This window comes from Nematolebias whitei, chromosome 11, assembly GCF_014905685.2.
Source record: "Nematolebias whitei isolate Nwh7 chromosome 11, NemWhi1, whole genome shotgun sequence".
Classification (NCBI taxonomy): domain Eukaryota; kingdom Metazoa; phylum Chordata; class Actinopteri; order Cyprinodontiformes; family Rivulidae; genus Nematolebias; species Nematolebias whitei.
In genome coordinates, this window is record NC_056508.1 from 41,090,651 (window position 1) to 41,107,862 (window position 17,212).

Consider the following 17,212-nt stretch of genomic DNA (forward strand, 5'->3'; position numbering starts at 1 on the left):
TTCCTACTTCGCGGTTTTTCACTTATCGCGAGTCTTCAGGGTACGGATCCCCCGCGATAAACGAGGGACTACTGTATTCTCAAAACTGGACCAGTACACCATTGCTCCACTGATGCAGTTGCATTGTGCATGCCCATAAATTGGTACAAACTAATTTTTTGTATCCCTAATATAAATCCATACCAATGATTCATGACATATTCTGCTAACAGACATACGGGCAAACAATATTTACTGTGTGCCCTGGCTTTCATGGCGGCAGGTGATAAATATGAAAAACTGTAATCTGAGCTTTTCAGTCCTTAAGGAGACAGCAGTGACACCTCCTCCCTGCTTTTCTGTCCCTCTGTTAGGCTTTGGCTTCATCTTTAAACCCTCCTGAGGGGGGAATGTGTCAGTCCCTCTGCAGGTCTCTGCTGCCAGGAACACAATGTTGTTGGAACGTGATTTCATATGTAGAGAACATGTGTAGAGAGGGAAAAGGTACAGCTCCTGCCCCTTGGTCCAGATGCTGATGGATGTTGTTTGGATTGGTGTAATGGGTGCTGGGCCACATGCCAGGGCCACAGCTCTCATGTAGGGGGAAGTTGTTGCTCCAACTGCCAGCTTGCATCACAACAGGATCCTAAAAAAAGATGCCAGCAAGTGGCAGGGAGAAAAGGAGGGCCAGCTGTGTAGCTGTAGTTATGAGCCAGGTGCCTAACATTTGTGGATGGAATAATATTCATTCACCCTATCACTTAGTGGGTACAAACCAATGAGCGAAAACCGAGAGATGACCTTTTTTTTTTAATCAATGTTTTCCTCAAGTGGCCCAAATTGGGACACTCGAGTTAGGTTGCCAGCATGGCCTAAGATAAGTTGCAGTTTTGGGTATACAGATGAAAAAAATCTAAATATGCTCATCGAGAGGCAGACAAGTCTTTGATAAGTCCCAGAACATCTGGTAATTACACATTCAGTGCCGTGGGTGGGTTACAAGCAAAAATGAGCCAAAATCCAGTTTGGTTTCACATTCCTCTGTTGCCTGGCAATAGAGATGTGGGTTGAGTATAATCTCTCACCTAGCATTGCTGCGCACGGAAGGCACGAAGACGCCTTCCAGCGGACTCTTTTTCAATCTGCCCCTCAGGAGACGGAGAGTCAGGCGAGAGCTCGGGCTCGCTGGCAGCCACAACAGATCTTTAATTTTTTCTCTCCCGGATGTGGTCGCACCACGGGCTGCCACTGCTGTCAGCTTGAGGGTTAGATCTCAAGCTTATTTCACGTGTGGCTGGGTGCGAATTAGCATTTGCTCTGCTTCCACCCCTCACCACGCTGCAGCTTTGCCTGCTTTCCCACCCGCTGTTTACACGCACTGCTTCCAGACGCCCGGCCTCAGCGCTGCGGCACGCTAATGCTCAACAAGCTGCTATGTGGTTTAACAACAGATCTGAGCCAAAGACAGACTGGAGCGAATATTGATATGTTTTGACATCAGTGATCTGTCAGAACTTTTTATCTGTGTGATCACAACAAAGCTTGATACTAAAAAACAAAAAGTTATAACTTAGCAGGAATAATGTTCAAAATGTCCATACAGAGAACTTGCAGCTGTTGGGGTGCTATCTAGTTCTGTTTAAAGTTCATTAACAGCTACAGGGTAAAGAGAAGACATTTTCTGGTTTCTTAGTATATTTGAGCAAAAAATAAAGAGCTAAATAAAATCTAGCCCGGCACCGAAAACAAAAGGCTCTCAATAATCCATGTCCATGTCTGTGCACGTTTGTTTCAAAGTATCTGATGAACTATTCCACAAATTTTAACTAAACTTGCAGAAAGAAATCAATAAAATAGCATCTACAATTGAACAACTATTGCAGCCAAAACATTTCAAGATAGCCTTCACAGCTAATCAACCAGAAATGGATGTAACTCAGCAAATTTTCCAAATATTGAGCTAAATTTTGGCGGGGTAGTAACTTAGTATAATCCTCAGCACGTATTCTGAGCGCTAACAGTCTGTGCTACATTGCTGTTTCAAAATTTCCTTAGATACTGTATGCATTTGAAGTCAGCTTTGTCTATTAGTAAAATACCATAACTTCCGGACTATTGAGCCCACCTGAATATAAGCCACGCCCACAAAATTTAAAAAGAAAATAAAGGTGTTTTTTTTTTTTTACTTTTAATAATGTACTGGTAACACACAAATACAGTAAATGTTTTTTTCTGGTCAGTGCCTGTAACACAGCTTGTAAAAACAAACAAAACAAAAAAAAAACAGTAGTCTACCAGAAAGTCATTGATCGCTACCCACCAAAAGAGACATGTATTGGGCAGCTATGTGAGCGCCCAGATGTGACAAAGCTAAATGGTTTGGTGGCATGAAGCTCATTAGCCTATCCAAAAAATAAAGAAATAAAATCCATAAATTAGTCGCAGCACCGTGGTGTTCAAAACATGTGAAACAAGTAGTGGCTTATAGTCTAGAAATTACGGTATCTCACAAACCACTTGCAGAAAGTACCATACCATACCAGTTTTATTTATAGAGCACTTTAAACACCCACAAGACCAAAGTGCTGTACACATAACAAAACAATCATACAATCAGATAATAAAAATGATTACAATTATTAAAAGTCATATAATAAAAGTTGTACACATACAGTACACCTCATAAAACAATCATACAGTCAGATAATAAAAGTGATTAAAATGATTAAAGTCAACATTTCAGATGGTGTCAAAGGCCAATAATTTAATGTAACTTTACAAATGATTATCGGTTGAGCCAACCCAACTTAAGATGGAGGCCACTGCCAAATTACATTAAAATACACACAGTATCTTTAATCCAGACAGTTGTACAGTTACTGTGTTGAAATTTCGAGTAGCTGAGAGTCGGTCACAACACACACGAAGGGCTTCTCAGCGCTTAAAACTTTTGCATTAACTCTTGGAGTCAACTCTGTTTGTTAGCAAAATATCCAATGAACCACTAGACATATTTACTTACTTATACATCTACAATTGATTAATTTTTGGAATCGGTCTCTTTCAAGATGTCTGTACCAACACAAAAATGGCTATGACTGTCAGTTTTACACATATTGAACTAACTGGAAAAATAACTTGTCTTTCACAGTGCATGTTAGTTGTATGACTATGCATCTATCACTTTTCAAAATAAATTAATCTTAGTCTAAAACTCTCAAATGAAAAGTAGTGGGTGACATGCATTTAGCCCTGTAATTTTTCAAAATGCATAAAGTCCTTTCAGAGGGAAGGCATTTGCATCGGTGAGCGGATTATTGTACTGGAAGAAAATGTCCGTAGGGTTGGCAGTGACTTGACTCTCCCATGTGGCGTTATCACCTGTAGGTTTGTGACAAATTGGCAACGATTGCCGGCATATGTCGCTGTCAGCCCTCACTGTGTGTTGGTCAGCCCTCTGTTGCCTTCACCATCTCATTCGCATGTTCTAAGATTTTTCTCGAAGTCATCGAGCCCCCATTCTGAGTTGTCTCTACATTTTTTTCCTGCGCTAACGATTTTAAACTTTTATTGAAATCCTTTAGAGATGTTTGGGCTTATTTTTTGTTTCCTCTGTGAGCTTCCTCGTCTTTCCCCTCGTCTCCTGGATCTAGACTCCTTGTCATCATCGCAGAGGGCGGCTGACATCACAAACAATCTTAATAACCACCTTTCAGCCCTAATCACATAGCTGAAGCTAGCTGAGAATACAATTTTTATCTTGTCTTTACCCTGTGACTTTACTGTCCAGCGTTCTTGAGGGTAAATCTGATGAAGAGAAGCATCAGCTGAACACAGTCCATCTCAGCTCTTTCAAAGTGCGCTCATCTTTTCTTATCCTGTGTCACAGAGTTTGCTTTTCTAGATATGTGCACGCACCCAAACACTTTCAATGGAGTGAGCTCCTTGATGCTTGGCTTGGCACCTGACAGACAGACGTGGCCAAGAGGAAAGGCACTCCACGCCACTGTTCTTAGTGATAACATCGCTGCTCCTAGAACTCCACAACATATACACATCTGCTGAGCTTTAAGCTCCACTCGTCCCCAAGGTATTATCAATAGATATCACATTTCACACCTCAATGAATAATTGTCAATTGAGTCAGTGATTACAGTTGTGTAATTAAGTCTTACACATACTGTAATGTTGGTTGAATCTTAATGAGGTGCGAATCTATGCTGCTGAACATTTTTTATCCTCATTTTCTTCAGCCTGTCGCTAAGACACATCTATTCTTGTGGGACATAAAGAAGAAAAGAGAAAAACAACAATGTTGTCACTCCGTCGCTCGGCTAAATCTGAAACACTCTTATTTAGCGTCTCCTTGCCTTCTCGCTCGTCGCCCTCAGGAGTTTTTGTCCTATTTATCGTTCTTTCGTCGCAGACAGTTTGTCCTTTTGCACCAGAGCTTTTTTGCATCTGTAATGATGGTCTCTTTACACAGAGGCTCTTCTACAGTATTTTTTTTTTTTCTCATTTGGAGTCACTTTTTTTAAGCTCTGTGTTTGCTTGTGTGCATCTGTTGACAGCAGTGCGTTTGTGGTGGCATTGAGGGTTGATCGTACTCTCTGAGAGCAGAAGCCTGCCGTCTTTGAAGCCAGAGTAAAGCTGCCTTTTTTGCCCCATTTCTATCAATCATTCATCACTGGAGGCACTGGCTGTTGGTGATTAAAGCTTTGCTACTGCAAGACAGCATTTGAATATGGATATGTATTTCATAGGCATGAGTACAGCTTGCATGAAATATAAAAAAACATGCACATGATTGCACGAAGTCCTGCCGTATGTCTACCAACAGAAGTGCAAATGCACTGTATACACTGACCTAACTGGGTTGACTCTGCTGGGGAAAAATTACTCATCTGCAGGTGGAAAAAGCTACTTTATATTAAGACTGCTCTAATTTGTGTGTGGGGGGGGAAATCTCCACATTTCATTAATTTCTGGGGTTTTATTCAGAAGTTGCTATTAAAGAATAGGAAACTGCATAATAAAATTTCATGATGATTTTGAGCATCAGGGAGTTTAGTTGGAAGATTTAGTGGTTCATGAACCCCGCCATGTTTCAGGCCGTGTTGTAGTTAGGTGACGCAAAAATCAAACATTTCCATCTTTTTTTCAGTCATTCATCCATTCCTTGCTTCCTCCCCTTCCCTCCACCAGAACCCATCTCTGAACTGGCTGATCGACCCACCCCCAACCCTCCCGCCACCACCCCCAGCTCAACTGCCGCAGCCGCCATCACCACCACTGCCCCCTTCCACCCTAACATGGTGTGGGCCATCCCGCCTCCGATGCCAGCCACCTCCGAGTCCCTCGAGCAGCCTCAGATCACCACCGCCTTTTCCACCTCCACCCACAAACACCGCCACTCCATCCACATCCAGCCTGGGGCGCCGGAGCCCACCGCCACTGCCAGCATCACCTCCTCCTCGCTCAGCAGTCCTGCCCCCACCTCTGCCACAGCCTCGTTTGAGGGCTCAGGCAGCGGGGAGCCAAGCGGCGATGACCAGGCCGATGAAGAGGATACCACAGAAGATGTTAGTAGTGGCATCCAGCCAGAAGCCAGTGGGGCAGACAAGACTGTTGGTAAATCCCTGCTCTTTCACTTCATTGTTCATAAAGCGTAAAGAATGAGAGGTTGTTGTTTTGTTTGTTTGTTTCTGAAAACTGGGTTGGATAAAGTCAGCGCCAACCCCAGGCTGACATCATAACGCATTCATGCCATCATCTGTTAATTAGAAACTAAAAATAGGAATAAGGCTTCAGTAATTGTATGCAAATTGATTTTGAGGAGACAAACGACAAAGCCAGGCAGGCACGGAAGAGAAATCTTTGTAGAAAGATGCTGTTAGTGTCATTTCCACTTGCAAGAGATGTATATCTCAATTTCAGACAGAAATGAATGTATTTGCATGGTTCACTGTTGCTACATCACCCATGCTTATTTTTTCTTTCTCTCCCATTCCACCAGCAGCTCACAAAACAAACCCGGACTCCGTAAAATACACTCCCGGCAGGCTAAATAGATGAAATCGTTGGCCTGGATCCAGGGATCCCTGAAGCCTGACTTGACAGGCTGATGTGACTAGGAAGTTGAAGTGTAGTGCAGACAACACACCTTGTCACATGACTGGTCTCAAATCATTGCGGACACGCCTTTCTGACTATAACAACTGGCTCCCAGGTCCTTTCTTGGACAACAAGGAATGACTGAGACTTCCCAATTAGACCTTCTTTCATATTATGTTTCCTGATGGTGCATTCCACCCATCTACCTGTCTGTCGTCGATGCCTGACAGCTCACAGTGACAGGATGAAACACCGCGGTCCAGTGTTTTCTTCCCCAGCTCATCTCCTCTCCCCCTCTCTGGTCCGTCTGTCCAAGTTTTAGATTTATTCTCTTGTCAGCTGCTGACCAGAGTGCTCAGTGACGTGGAGAGCATGTAGCCTCTCTGCAAAGGAGACCCTGTGTCTTGTGCCTGTCTGTCTGATTGTGTGTGTGAGCATGAACGAATGTGCATCCAAGCCTCTTTTTCAAACTCTGTGACAGCAACACAAGACTTTGTGTGGCTGAAGGCTCCACAGTGCAAATTTCAACATGGGATAATGAAATTTAAACGCTGTCCTTCTTTATGTTTATGTGTAGTTGTCCTCTCGACCTTTCCTCCTGTCACCTAGAGGCTGTTCAGACTTGTTACAAATTGGTTTTGGGTCATTTGATTAAAAGCAGTCACATCTGATGCCTCCGTTCACACTTGGTGGTAAACTGTTGACCACAAAACATTTCTCTTGGTGAGCTTAATTATCTAACAAACGCAATATAAGAGAAATAAAGGCACACATACACTAAGTAGTGACTTCACACAGCTCAGTGTCAGAGCAAAGACTGAAGACTTTACCTTGTGTAAATCCTGTTTAACGCATCACTGTGGCTTTTACGACAGAGCTTTAGGGCCACGCTAAGAAAAAAAATGTAAAAGCCATAATATTACGAGAATAAAGGCTTAATATTACGAGAATAAAGGCTTAATATTATGAGAATAAAGTCGAATAAAATATTAATATTACTAGAATAAAGTCGTACGAGACTTTTTTTTTTTTTTTTGACAGCTCTCGTTTGTTTTTTTTTCCTACGAATTGGATCCACAACACGACCTGTCAATCAATCCAGTAGGCATGTCAGCAAATGAACAGCCCGAAGCTAAATGAGTCGTAATATCCGAACGCCGACACGATGAATCAGCGTTTACCGCATTTTAACTGTGGTAAAATGAATGTTGAGCATCTTGTTAAGTTATACTCTGGTATTGGTTTTACAATTAAGGAGATAGTTAATCCATCAGCATCAGATTATTATCAGTATCAGGACTTTGAACCTGCTTATAGACTCTTGACGGGCTGCAGCAGCTCTGCAGGTAAGGAGCATTTAGCTTTGGATTGGTCATTTGCTGACACTCCTACTGGATTGATTGACAGGTTGCATCATGGATCCAACTCGTGGCAAAAAAAAAAGTCTCGTACGACTTTATTCTCGTAATTTTATGGCTTGTATTTTTTTTTTCTTAGCGTGGCCCTAAAGCTCCGTCGTAGGCTTTAACATCAGCTATATGTTTTGTTAAATGATTATAATATAATGTGACATAATGCTGCTCTGACTGTTGTTCTGTGATCGACCCAACGCGTTGTGGTGTACGGTGACCACAGCGAGTCCAAAAAGAATCAGAACAACTCTGTTTGATTCAGAACTAACTGGGTTGAAACTACCAGACAGATGTAGATAAAGAGGTTTGGATCACATCTGAACATGAGGTGAGGGAAAACCTTTTCACTGCCCACTGAGGCCACACAGACCCATGTTTAGCACAATTCATATGCAGTCCAATTGCTAAAAACTGTTTTTAACAAGTCTGAACAACCTCTTAGTGTGTCCAATTGCACATGTCACTGTCTGAGAACACAAACAGTATGTCAGGAGTTGTTACTTGTATGTTTTTTGTATCTGTGCTCCTTTGTAATCTGCACCTAGCTGTGTGTGCCTGCATGTGTATTTGTTTGACAGCTCTCATGGCTCCCAGAGGAGTCAGACAGAGTGCCCTTGCTGTTGTGCAGCGTCTGTAAATCTGCGGACCACACGCCAACAGATGTCCCGTAAACCCTCCTCCCCTCTCCTTTCACATTCCTTGACCGTGAGACCTTGAGCAGGACATCCCTGGCCTCTGACATCTTTACGGCTTGTTTAGCCGCAAGCTCTTTGCCGCCGTGATTATTTCTAGTCTCTGTGCGACTATAAACGGCATCTCTTCGACCAAGATGTCTGCCCCTCCCCTACAACGCTGTCATTAGGAGAGGATGGTGACCCGCTGCTGTTACTGACTCTCAGACAGAGAAAACCCTGCCATTTTTATGTTGCCTATGTCTCAAGATTTCCAGAGATACAGTAATATTACACAAACATGACAGTATTTTTTTTCCCTGGGACGACTTCAGGGTAACAGCCAGCGAGTCGGCAGTTATCACACTCCCCTATCATTTAAAGTGCTCTGCGTGTGACATGACTGGCAACAGTGCCCATTAAGTGTTCTCTGGCTGACAAAACGAGTTCCAGCTGTAAAAATCAGTGCCCATGAAAATGCCATATAATCACCCCTGACAGATGCCTCTATTAGTGTTCAATCACTGGTCAGCAGACTAAAAACACACAAACACCTGTGGAACTGGGAGCAAATTTGAAAAAATAACAAATATATAATAGGACTTGTGTTGTTTTAAGCCTGAAGGGTAGATAAGTCTTAGAGATCAGCAGTTTTACTATTTCTTTGTTTTGTAATGTTTTATGATAATGTGGATCTCACCCACAGATTCTACTACAGTGCCCACTACCACTCCACCCACAGCTGAGGACAGGTCATCCTGTGACAACACTGAGTTTGGCTGCTGTCCCGATGGCAAGACTCCATCCAGCACCCCTGAGGGCGTCAACTGTCCTCGTAAGTCAAAATACCCCCCATAAAAACAAATTTGGCAAACCTCCTAACTTTATGTTCTTTCTCCAAAATGTCTTTTGCAGCTTGTTGCACTTGTTTTTTTGTGCAGGTTTTTTTTTTTTTTTTTAGTTTTGACAACAATTGTTTGACCATCTATATTTCAGAGCACTACCTCATGGCCAGTTAAAACAAGTTTGTATTGTTTCTAGGATATTGTTCAAGGGTATGTTTTTCAACAAAATAATATTGGAAAATTGAAGGTGCATTGTGACCTTATAACACCTGACAGTATCGCTTGTAAAACAAAATCGTTGTCAGTCAAAATCGGAATCGGCAGGTCAGACTTTTTAGAAATCTTTGATCGGTGATCGGCCAGAAAACTGCAATCGGTGCACTCCTAGAGACAACCTATGTCACGTCAAGGGGCCTCCCTCCCATTTATCTTAAAGAGACATGCTGCTCGCTCCCTTACTATCCATCTTTATGATCAAACAGTCTGCCATCCAGTGGTCGAAAAAGGTGCTACACACAAAACAAATTAGCCAACATTTCTTCTTAAATTTGACAAAAATTACTAATTATTGTCAAATTTCAAACAATATTATCGTTTATCGCAATAATTTCTGAGACAATTAATCACCCAGCAAAATATGTTATCCTGACAGGCCATGCTTGTTTGTCTGTTGTGCTAAAAATATCTCATGAATTGCTGGACAGATTTTAATTAAACTTTCAGAAAGTAATCTGTGGGTGTACATCCAATACTCGTTTACTTATAGAGTCAATCCCATTGAAGGTGGTCGCTACAGCAAAGAAATTATCTATAACTCAGTTTTACAGATATTGAGCTATTATTTGGTGTGGTAGTAGCTGACACTCATCTTAAACTTATACAATGAGATATTGCATAATATCAAGCAAAGCATTTGCAAGATGTAACCCAAACAGATATATTTTTGTTGTTTCTCAACACAAAACTTCATTTTAAAACTCTGGCATAAAAGGCAGCATCTGATGTGTGTTCCTTCAAAGAATGCTAAATCTCTAACTAATTAGCTTTTTCTCTGCAACAAGATTGCAGCCGGTTAACATTTGCATTTATAATTTAAATAAATCTTGATAACGTGCCTTTTTTTTTTTATAAAGAGATGTTAAATTTTTGAGGGGGACCGATGCATAAGAGATGATGCATTTTATGAAATATACAAAAGTGTTATTGGAGCTCGGGTGGAGGGGAGGTGGTCACTGCAGAAATGTGAAGTTTTTGCTGCTCCAGAGGAGAAAAATCAATTTTGTGTTAAGAGAAAGAATAAAAATCTTTAAAATATATCAAGCTACATCACAAACACCTGTCCCCTTTGATTTAATATTTGGGTACTTAGTGCCACTGCCAGAAGGGGGAGGTATTTCACATTTTGTGCATCTGAAGGCCTTCTTCCACTTTGCATCATTAGCTTGTTAATAAGTAAGAATTGATGAATTTACAATACAATCTACCTCAAACAAGGAGAAAAAGTAATATTCTCACTGCTGTAGATTGGATCGTTTTCCTCATACTGGACATAATTTATCTTACTGACAGGTGGCAAAAATCAAAAGCTTAATTTTGACCTTTGTAAACACCATGAATCTGACAGCACCTCTCAGTCTGCACCAGCCATATTTTTTTTTTGAGATTTTTGAATAAAGTTATATATTATTATACATATTATACATTATATTTGAAGTTGACAAACAACCATTTGAGTTTTCCAACCCCTTTTCTTATTTTTCTTTCTACTTTCATTCACATACACACACACCATCTGCGCCGCTGCTCTCTCTCGAGCTACGCATCGCACTTTTCTCCCCTTCAAACCAGTCAACCTCAATCCAGTCTTGCATCAGTTCATTTCTCTCCGGAGTTGAGCGCACGGAGAGCTGAGAGACTACCAGAGGCCGACGAGCACTGTTGTACCGATCAGTGCTTTCTGCCACCGTCGGTTCATAAAGATAAAGGGCTTCTTTCTCCCCTTTACTTGTCTAGCCTTTTCCCCCCTCCAAGTCCCCATCCCGGTTTGTCCTAGAGGTGGCTGTTTGACTGATTGTGAAAAGAGGGATTCTCTCTGGCACCCAAGAGCTTTAGGCCACGACTTGAAAGAGCTTGGGCCACAAATTAGTCTGTGGAGCTGCATTTCTGGCTTGTTGAAGGTCCAAAAGCCTTCAGAGTAAGCCAGCAGAGTTTACTGCCTCAACATGATCCAGAGACACGAGGCCACCTCCACATTTATTTTCACTTACTGAATTTATAGTACAGCTGATGATAGAAGCTGAAAGAAAGGTGTTCAGGTGCAGCTCCGAAAAGTTTTCAAAAAGTAGAGGCACTGTTAATTTTGGGTTGACGCATCAGAACCAAAAGCTGTAGCAGAATTTCATTTCTAGTCTGCTGTTGTCATAAATAGACTGTTTGAAATAGTTCTATAAAGGCCCATTTGTGCTCACTTTACGTGTGTTTTGTGATGTATTTGTAGATCCACACACATTCGCACAGCCTATCAAATTCTGCCATTTCCGCTGTTGTCTTTGTTACTTTCGCTGGTCCCACGAGTCATATTGTGCTGCCCCCACCCCCACCCCAACCCACCCAATTTCCATTGGAACTGCTCCATTTGCTGCATTTAAATACACAAGCTATCTGGCAACATATTAAAATCAGCATGAAATGAACTCAGAGGATGGACAGAAGGCTTTGTCTGCACAGTAGTCCTTCGTTTATTGTGGGGGATCCGTACCCTGAAGCCCTGCGATAAGTGAAAAACTGCAAAATAGGAACAGTAGTACAAGTAGTACCTAGTAATTTATTTCAGTATTTATATATATATATATATATATATATATATATATATATATATGGATGGATAGATGGATAGATGGATGGTGTTTTAAACCCTTCCCACACTCTTGAAATATTCTAAACAATGTTTTTAAACTCTAAACGCTCTAAAAGAGCACAGCATGTCATGATTTCAACACTCTGCCTCCCGCTGCACTCTCGGGCCACGCCCACTTCTCTGCTCTGCACGAGATCAGCTGATCTCTGCAGGAGGAAGCTCCTCCCACAGCTGTGGGCTGCACACAGGTGCTAAATTATTTTAAATAATTTATTTTAAATAAAAAATCCATGCCGATCGTGTGGCTCATCCACCAATCAGCCACTGTGTGTCATGTCCAATCTTACTTTTAAAAACCGCGATAGAGCGAGTCCGTGAAAAACGAACCGCAACGTAGCGAGGGACTACTGTATACGTTTGTGTGTTTAATGTTGTGCAAGCGTGGGCCTTAATATGACAGTTAGGACTTCTTTTTTTTTTATATAGACATTAACTGAGAGTAGTGCTGCCACTGCTGAAATCAATAAGTTTGTTCTTTCCTTTCTTATATTCATTTAATAACTGAAACTAGCGTCACTTGAAGGAATACAATTTTCCTGCTGCCTTTGATGTCAAAACTTTAAACAAGATAATGGATAAGGATAATTATCCGCAACTACCTTACCGAATCGTCAATCTGGAATATTGGCTGAGTTATACTTGTGAATTTGCTAAAGTTGATTAGCTATGGTGGCCAACTAGAGTCCGGATGATGCATACATGCAATTAATACTTTCTGAGACTTTCATTAAAATCTGTCCAGTGGGTAATGACATTTGTTTTGCTAATACACAGATTATACATAGAAGACAAATTAGGAGGGGTGGCCATATCCCCCGATGACCTCCCCTTGATGGTGCCCCTGAACATATAATAACAAATCAGGAAAACAAATCAGGAAAAAGACGGTAAATATTTATCTCGGTCAACAATAGCGGCACACCGGAGATCAATACTTCATTAAGCTCAACTGTTACTGATAAATTCAGGAAGCATGATTGGATGATCAATACACTGGATCTTATTTTTCTTCTTCTTTTCCTGAGAAGGCCTCCGCTGATCTTCCACTCATTAGACGTGCGATGACACGTCCCCTCATGCATCGGCTGCCATCTCATTGTACAATTCAGCTTATTGACATCTGCCTGCAAGTCGCAGAACAAGGGGACGTATTATTCATGGGTCCACATTTTATTGAGACATCAAATGCTGAGGTTTAATACATCATTTCACAGACTTCAGGACATCTGTGACAGGATGTGTGTGTTTTAGAGTTTTGCACTTAGACACGGGAGAATATGAGCTGGTGCATTCAAACGACCATAATATTGCAAACCAACCATGGAGATAATTTCGTTTTTATTTGCTTGAATGTTGTAGCATTTAAAAATCAATGCAGGTCTCCATGTGTTATATTTTAACAAGGCGTTTTACGCTCGGATAATAGACAATGTCCAGCAAGTACTCATGTAGGAGTTATTGCACACTGCGCTACTACTAGTAAAACTCTTCCATATGCCAGGGGAACTCTGACAAATCCATTACTTTTAACAGTTCACTAGTATCTGATAGTTGAGTAGCTCTGTCCCCTCCTTTTATCTCCTTTGTTTTATCTTTCTCTTTACATCCGTTATGGAAGTGGGCTGGAAAATCACCCTCTCTGTTTGTCTTCTTTCCAGATTAAAAGTCCGATATGACTCACTGTCCCCCTCAGTTTCTTTACAGTTTTCCTGGCAGCCAGATCGCGGCCATTTGCTCCTGTTTTATGGCCACCGTCACATATGAATCAATGTGTGCAGCCCGTGAAAGTACTGTAAAAAAGCGGAAAGCGGCGATAGATGGAAAGTAAGAGTAGTGGTGGAGTGTATGTTGCTAGTGTCTGCTGTCCTTTTCATGCATTTTTAACTAGACTGTGTCAGTCATCGGTCTGGCGGCATTAAGGAGACAATTACAACTATCTCTCACGATAATCATACAAGTGCTCTTCCCGTTCTCACTGCCGTTGCTCAGGCAGGGGCAGCAATGATTGATTTGGGCAATTTGTTCTGCTGATTACGAGCGGCATGGAAGCTCGGCGTCAGCGTCTCTCACGCTCCTCTTTACCGCGCACACACATACACACACAAATGCCCTCAGCGCTCAGCTTTATTTCAAGCCCTCTCCTCGCGAACAGCACTATGAAGAAACCATATAAAACGCTGATGTATGTTTGACAACACAACCCCTCAAGGTTGCACAGGAGGAGGCTCTCCCTTTATGGAAAAAGGTGTTGTTCTGTGTGCCCGTAGGCTGTTTTCTTTTGTGTGTGTGTGTTCTTTTTCTTTGTGCCTCTTTGCATCTGTCTGACTTATTGTCTTTTTACCCAGCCCTCCATGCCAAAGTCAACTTTTGGGACGAGTCTCAATCTGGTAACACTGGTTCTCCGCCTTCTTTTCCCCTCCTTTCTTCCACATTTCACTCTTCACCTCTTTCACCACAACATCCTCCCTCACCATCACCTTAACCTTTAGCAGCCAAACTCCAGCCTGCTGTAACCCCCCCAGGTGATCAGCAACCTGCTCACTAACCTCACCTGTCAAAGAGACACAAACATGCAATCCATCACTCACCCTATGCCTAAAACGAGCACCATGTGAAGGCAGTGGGGACTGAGGTCTAGAAGAGGAGGGTTTAAGCTGCAGTGTGGTTTTAGTATCATATACTTTATTTTTGCCTTTTTTCCATCCAGCAACGATGAAGTTCTCTGGCTTCCTGAATCTTGACCAGGTGGAAGGTCAGGAGATTTTCCACACGCCTGAGATGGACGACCAAAAGTCCGAGTTGTTTGGAGAGACGGCCCGCAGCATAGAGAACGCAGTAAGTCGCACATGAGCATGACCTTTGGTTACGGCTGATCTAGTCCTGGTTTTATCAAGTCTTTCAAATGATCTCTTTTGGTTGGGAAAGAGTTGTTTCTACCTGTTGCCAGTTTGTGTCATTTGTGAGATTTCAGTCCTTTATAATAAATTTGAAGATGCTGAATGTTTGTACCCCCCTCCCCCCCAAAATAAAAAAATATATTCTGTTAAATTGCAATGTAAATGCTTAACGCTGAATGACTGTACAGTAGTCCCTCGTTTATCGCGGGGGATCCGTACACTGAAGCCCCGCGATAAGTGGAAAATTGCAAAGTAGGAATAGTAGTACAAGTAATAAGTAGTAGTTTATTTTAATGTATATACAGTATATAAATCCTTCCCACACTCTTGCAATATTCTAAACAATGTTTCTAAACTCTAAAAGAGCACAGAATGTCATGATTTCAGCTCCCTGCCTCCTCTGCTCTTTGCCACCTGCAAGCGCTCTTGGCCACGCCCACTTCTCTGCTCTGCACGGTGAACAGCTGATCAGCTGCAGCAGGAAGTTCATAAGGGCTGCAAAAAGGTGTAGGAGGTACTAAATAATTTAAGATAATTTATTGTTAATAAAAATGTCATGCCGATCGTGCGGCTCATCCATCAATTAGCCAATTGTGTGTCATGTCCAGTCTTATTTTGAAAAGCCGCGATAGAGCGAGTCTGAGATAAACTAACCGCAAAGTAGCGAGGGACTACTGTACTGAAAATTGCTGTAGAAGCTGAAACTGAAAGAAGCAGAACACTAGTTTAAAAAAAATGGCTGAAAACTAGCAAAGAAAAAATTAAAATGGTAACTATAAGCTAAAAGTAGCTAAAGGCTAGCTAAAAGGTGAAAATTATAAATGTCACCTAAACAGCAAAAGGTTAGCAAAAAGTATTAAAAGGGTAGCTAAAAGTATCAAAAGGCTAAAAGTTAAAGTTGCAAATGGTAGCTAAAATTAGCAACTGGCTATCTAAAAGCTACAGCAAGCAAAAGGGTAACTAGAAGCCAAGAAATAAAATTGTACCTAAAACTAGCATAAGAAAACAAAATAGAGCTGATATGCTGAAGCAGATTTGAAAATGCTTTAAGCTTATAAAAGCTACAAAAAACAAAAGTCAGAGCACTTATGTCCTGAATGAGCTGAATGTTTTGAAAAAAAATGGCTAAAAAAGCACAGTATGCTGGAGTAGTTAGACTGAAATACAAAACATTTGAAAAATGTTTAAAACAGGAAAATAATAGTTTGAATTGTTCACACAATGACTGAAAGAGTTCTTTTTTTTAACAAACTCAGAATAATCACAAGTTTTAGGATCCCTCAGCTCTCTAAAGTCTCTTTTAGCTATTTGTTTTGTTTTTTTAGTCTCGCAGCTGACAGCTGCTTTTAACCAGAAAAAAAAAAAAACTTTACGCAGACCAAACGATGACAGGTTTTGATATAATTTAACGCGCTGTGTTTTCAGCTTATTCTGCTGCCCTCAAGTGTCCAGCTGACAACTGACTCAAGAGAAAATTGTCACTTCGTGGCCACTGGAGGAATAAAATAAAAAAAAAGTTGTCCAGCGCATTTAGTGTTTTTCTGAAAGCGTTCTTGTCAAAAGGCCAAAAGCTTCTGAAATAAGACTCAGACGCGTGATGACACAATGAAACTCCTCACGGAGAGCCAGAATGATCAGATTCTTTCAGCTCTTTCATGCAGGTATCACCACATAGTTTACCGACTTGACACCTCTGAAGCTGCTGGGTAATATTCTGCCACGTTGAGCCGAAGTGATTTCTCTGCTCTGACGTCTGATGGAAAACTAAGAATTAAAAAAAAAAAAAAGAAGCATTTGTTCACTCTGATCAGAGAACATCATGCCCTGGCTGATTATGAGTTTTAATAAAGAGGAACATATTGGCAATCTGGTATTTCATCTGATCTGCAGAATAGATTAGGCTCCACAATCAAACATCATTTTTTATGACCCGGGTGAAAGAACAAATCTTTTCACTGCAGCAATTTTTGTTTCATGCTGCCTATTTTCAACTCCTGTCTATTTGTCAGTGCGTTTTTGTAATCCCAGCGTAGTTTTCTACAAAAATAACTGATTAATTAAAACACTTTTATAGATTTTGGCTTGAAGAAACGCTCTTCAATCTTAATGCAACTAACGTCTCGCTGCAGACGTGTGTGTGTTTGCTTGCCAAACACTTCACAATGCTTGAAAGTAGCTTTTCTTTTGAGATTAATTAAAATGTTTCCAGCTGTTTAAAAACGTTACATTTTTTTTTTTGTAGATGTGAGTTTTGTAAATTTGGATACAAAAAGCAATTAGCGAGCCACAGTCAGAGCAGCGCGATAATCATAGTTCGACTCCCACCGATGACCCGGTCCACGGTTGGTTCGTTTTCTCTTCGGGCCTTTGAGCAAAC

At 41.3% G+C, this 17,212-nt stretch overlaps 1 protein-coding gene across 1 annotated transcript in view; it reads left to right on the top strand.

Moving 5' to 3' along the window:
- Positions 1-17,212, top strand: part of LOC119417727 (agrin) — a gene marked incomplete in the record, with an annotated part of 254,818 nt that overhangs the window by 185,686 nt on the left and 51,920 nt on the right. Inside the window, 3 exon segments of the mRNA XM_037684999.1 lie at positions 5,185-5,610; positions 8,883-9,011; positions 14,646-14,773. Of these exon segments, the coding sequence (XP_037540927.1) occupies positions 5,185-5,610; positions 8,883-9,011; positions 14,646-14,773 (683 nt within the window).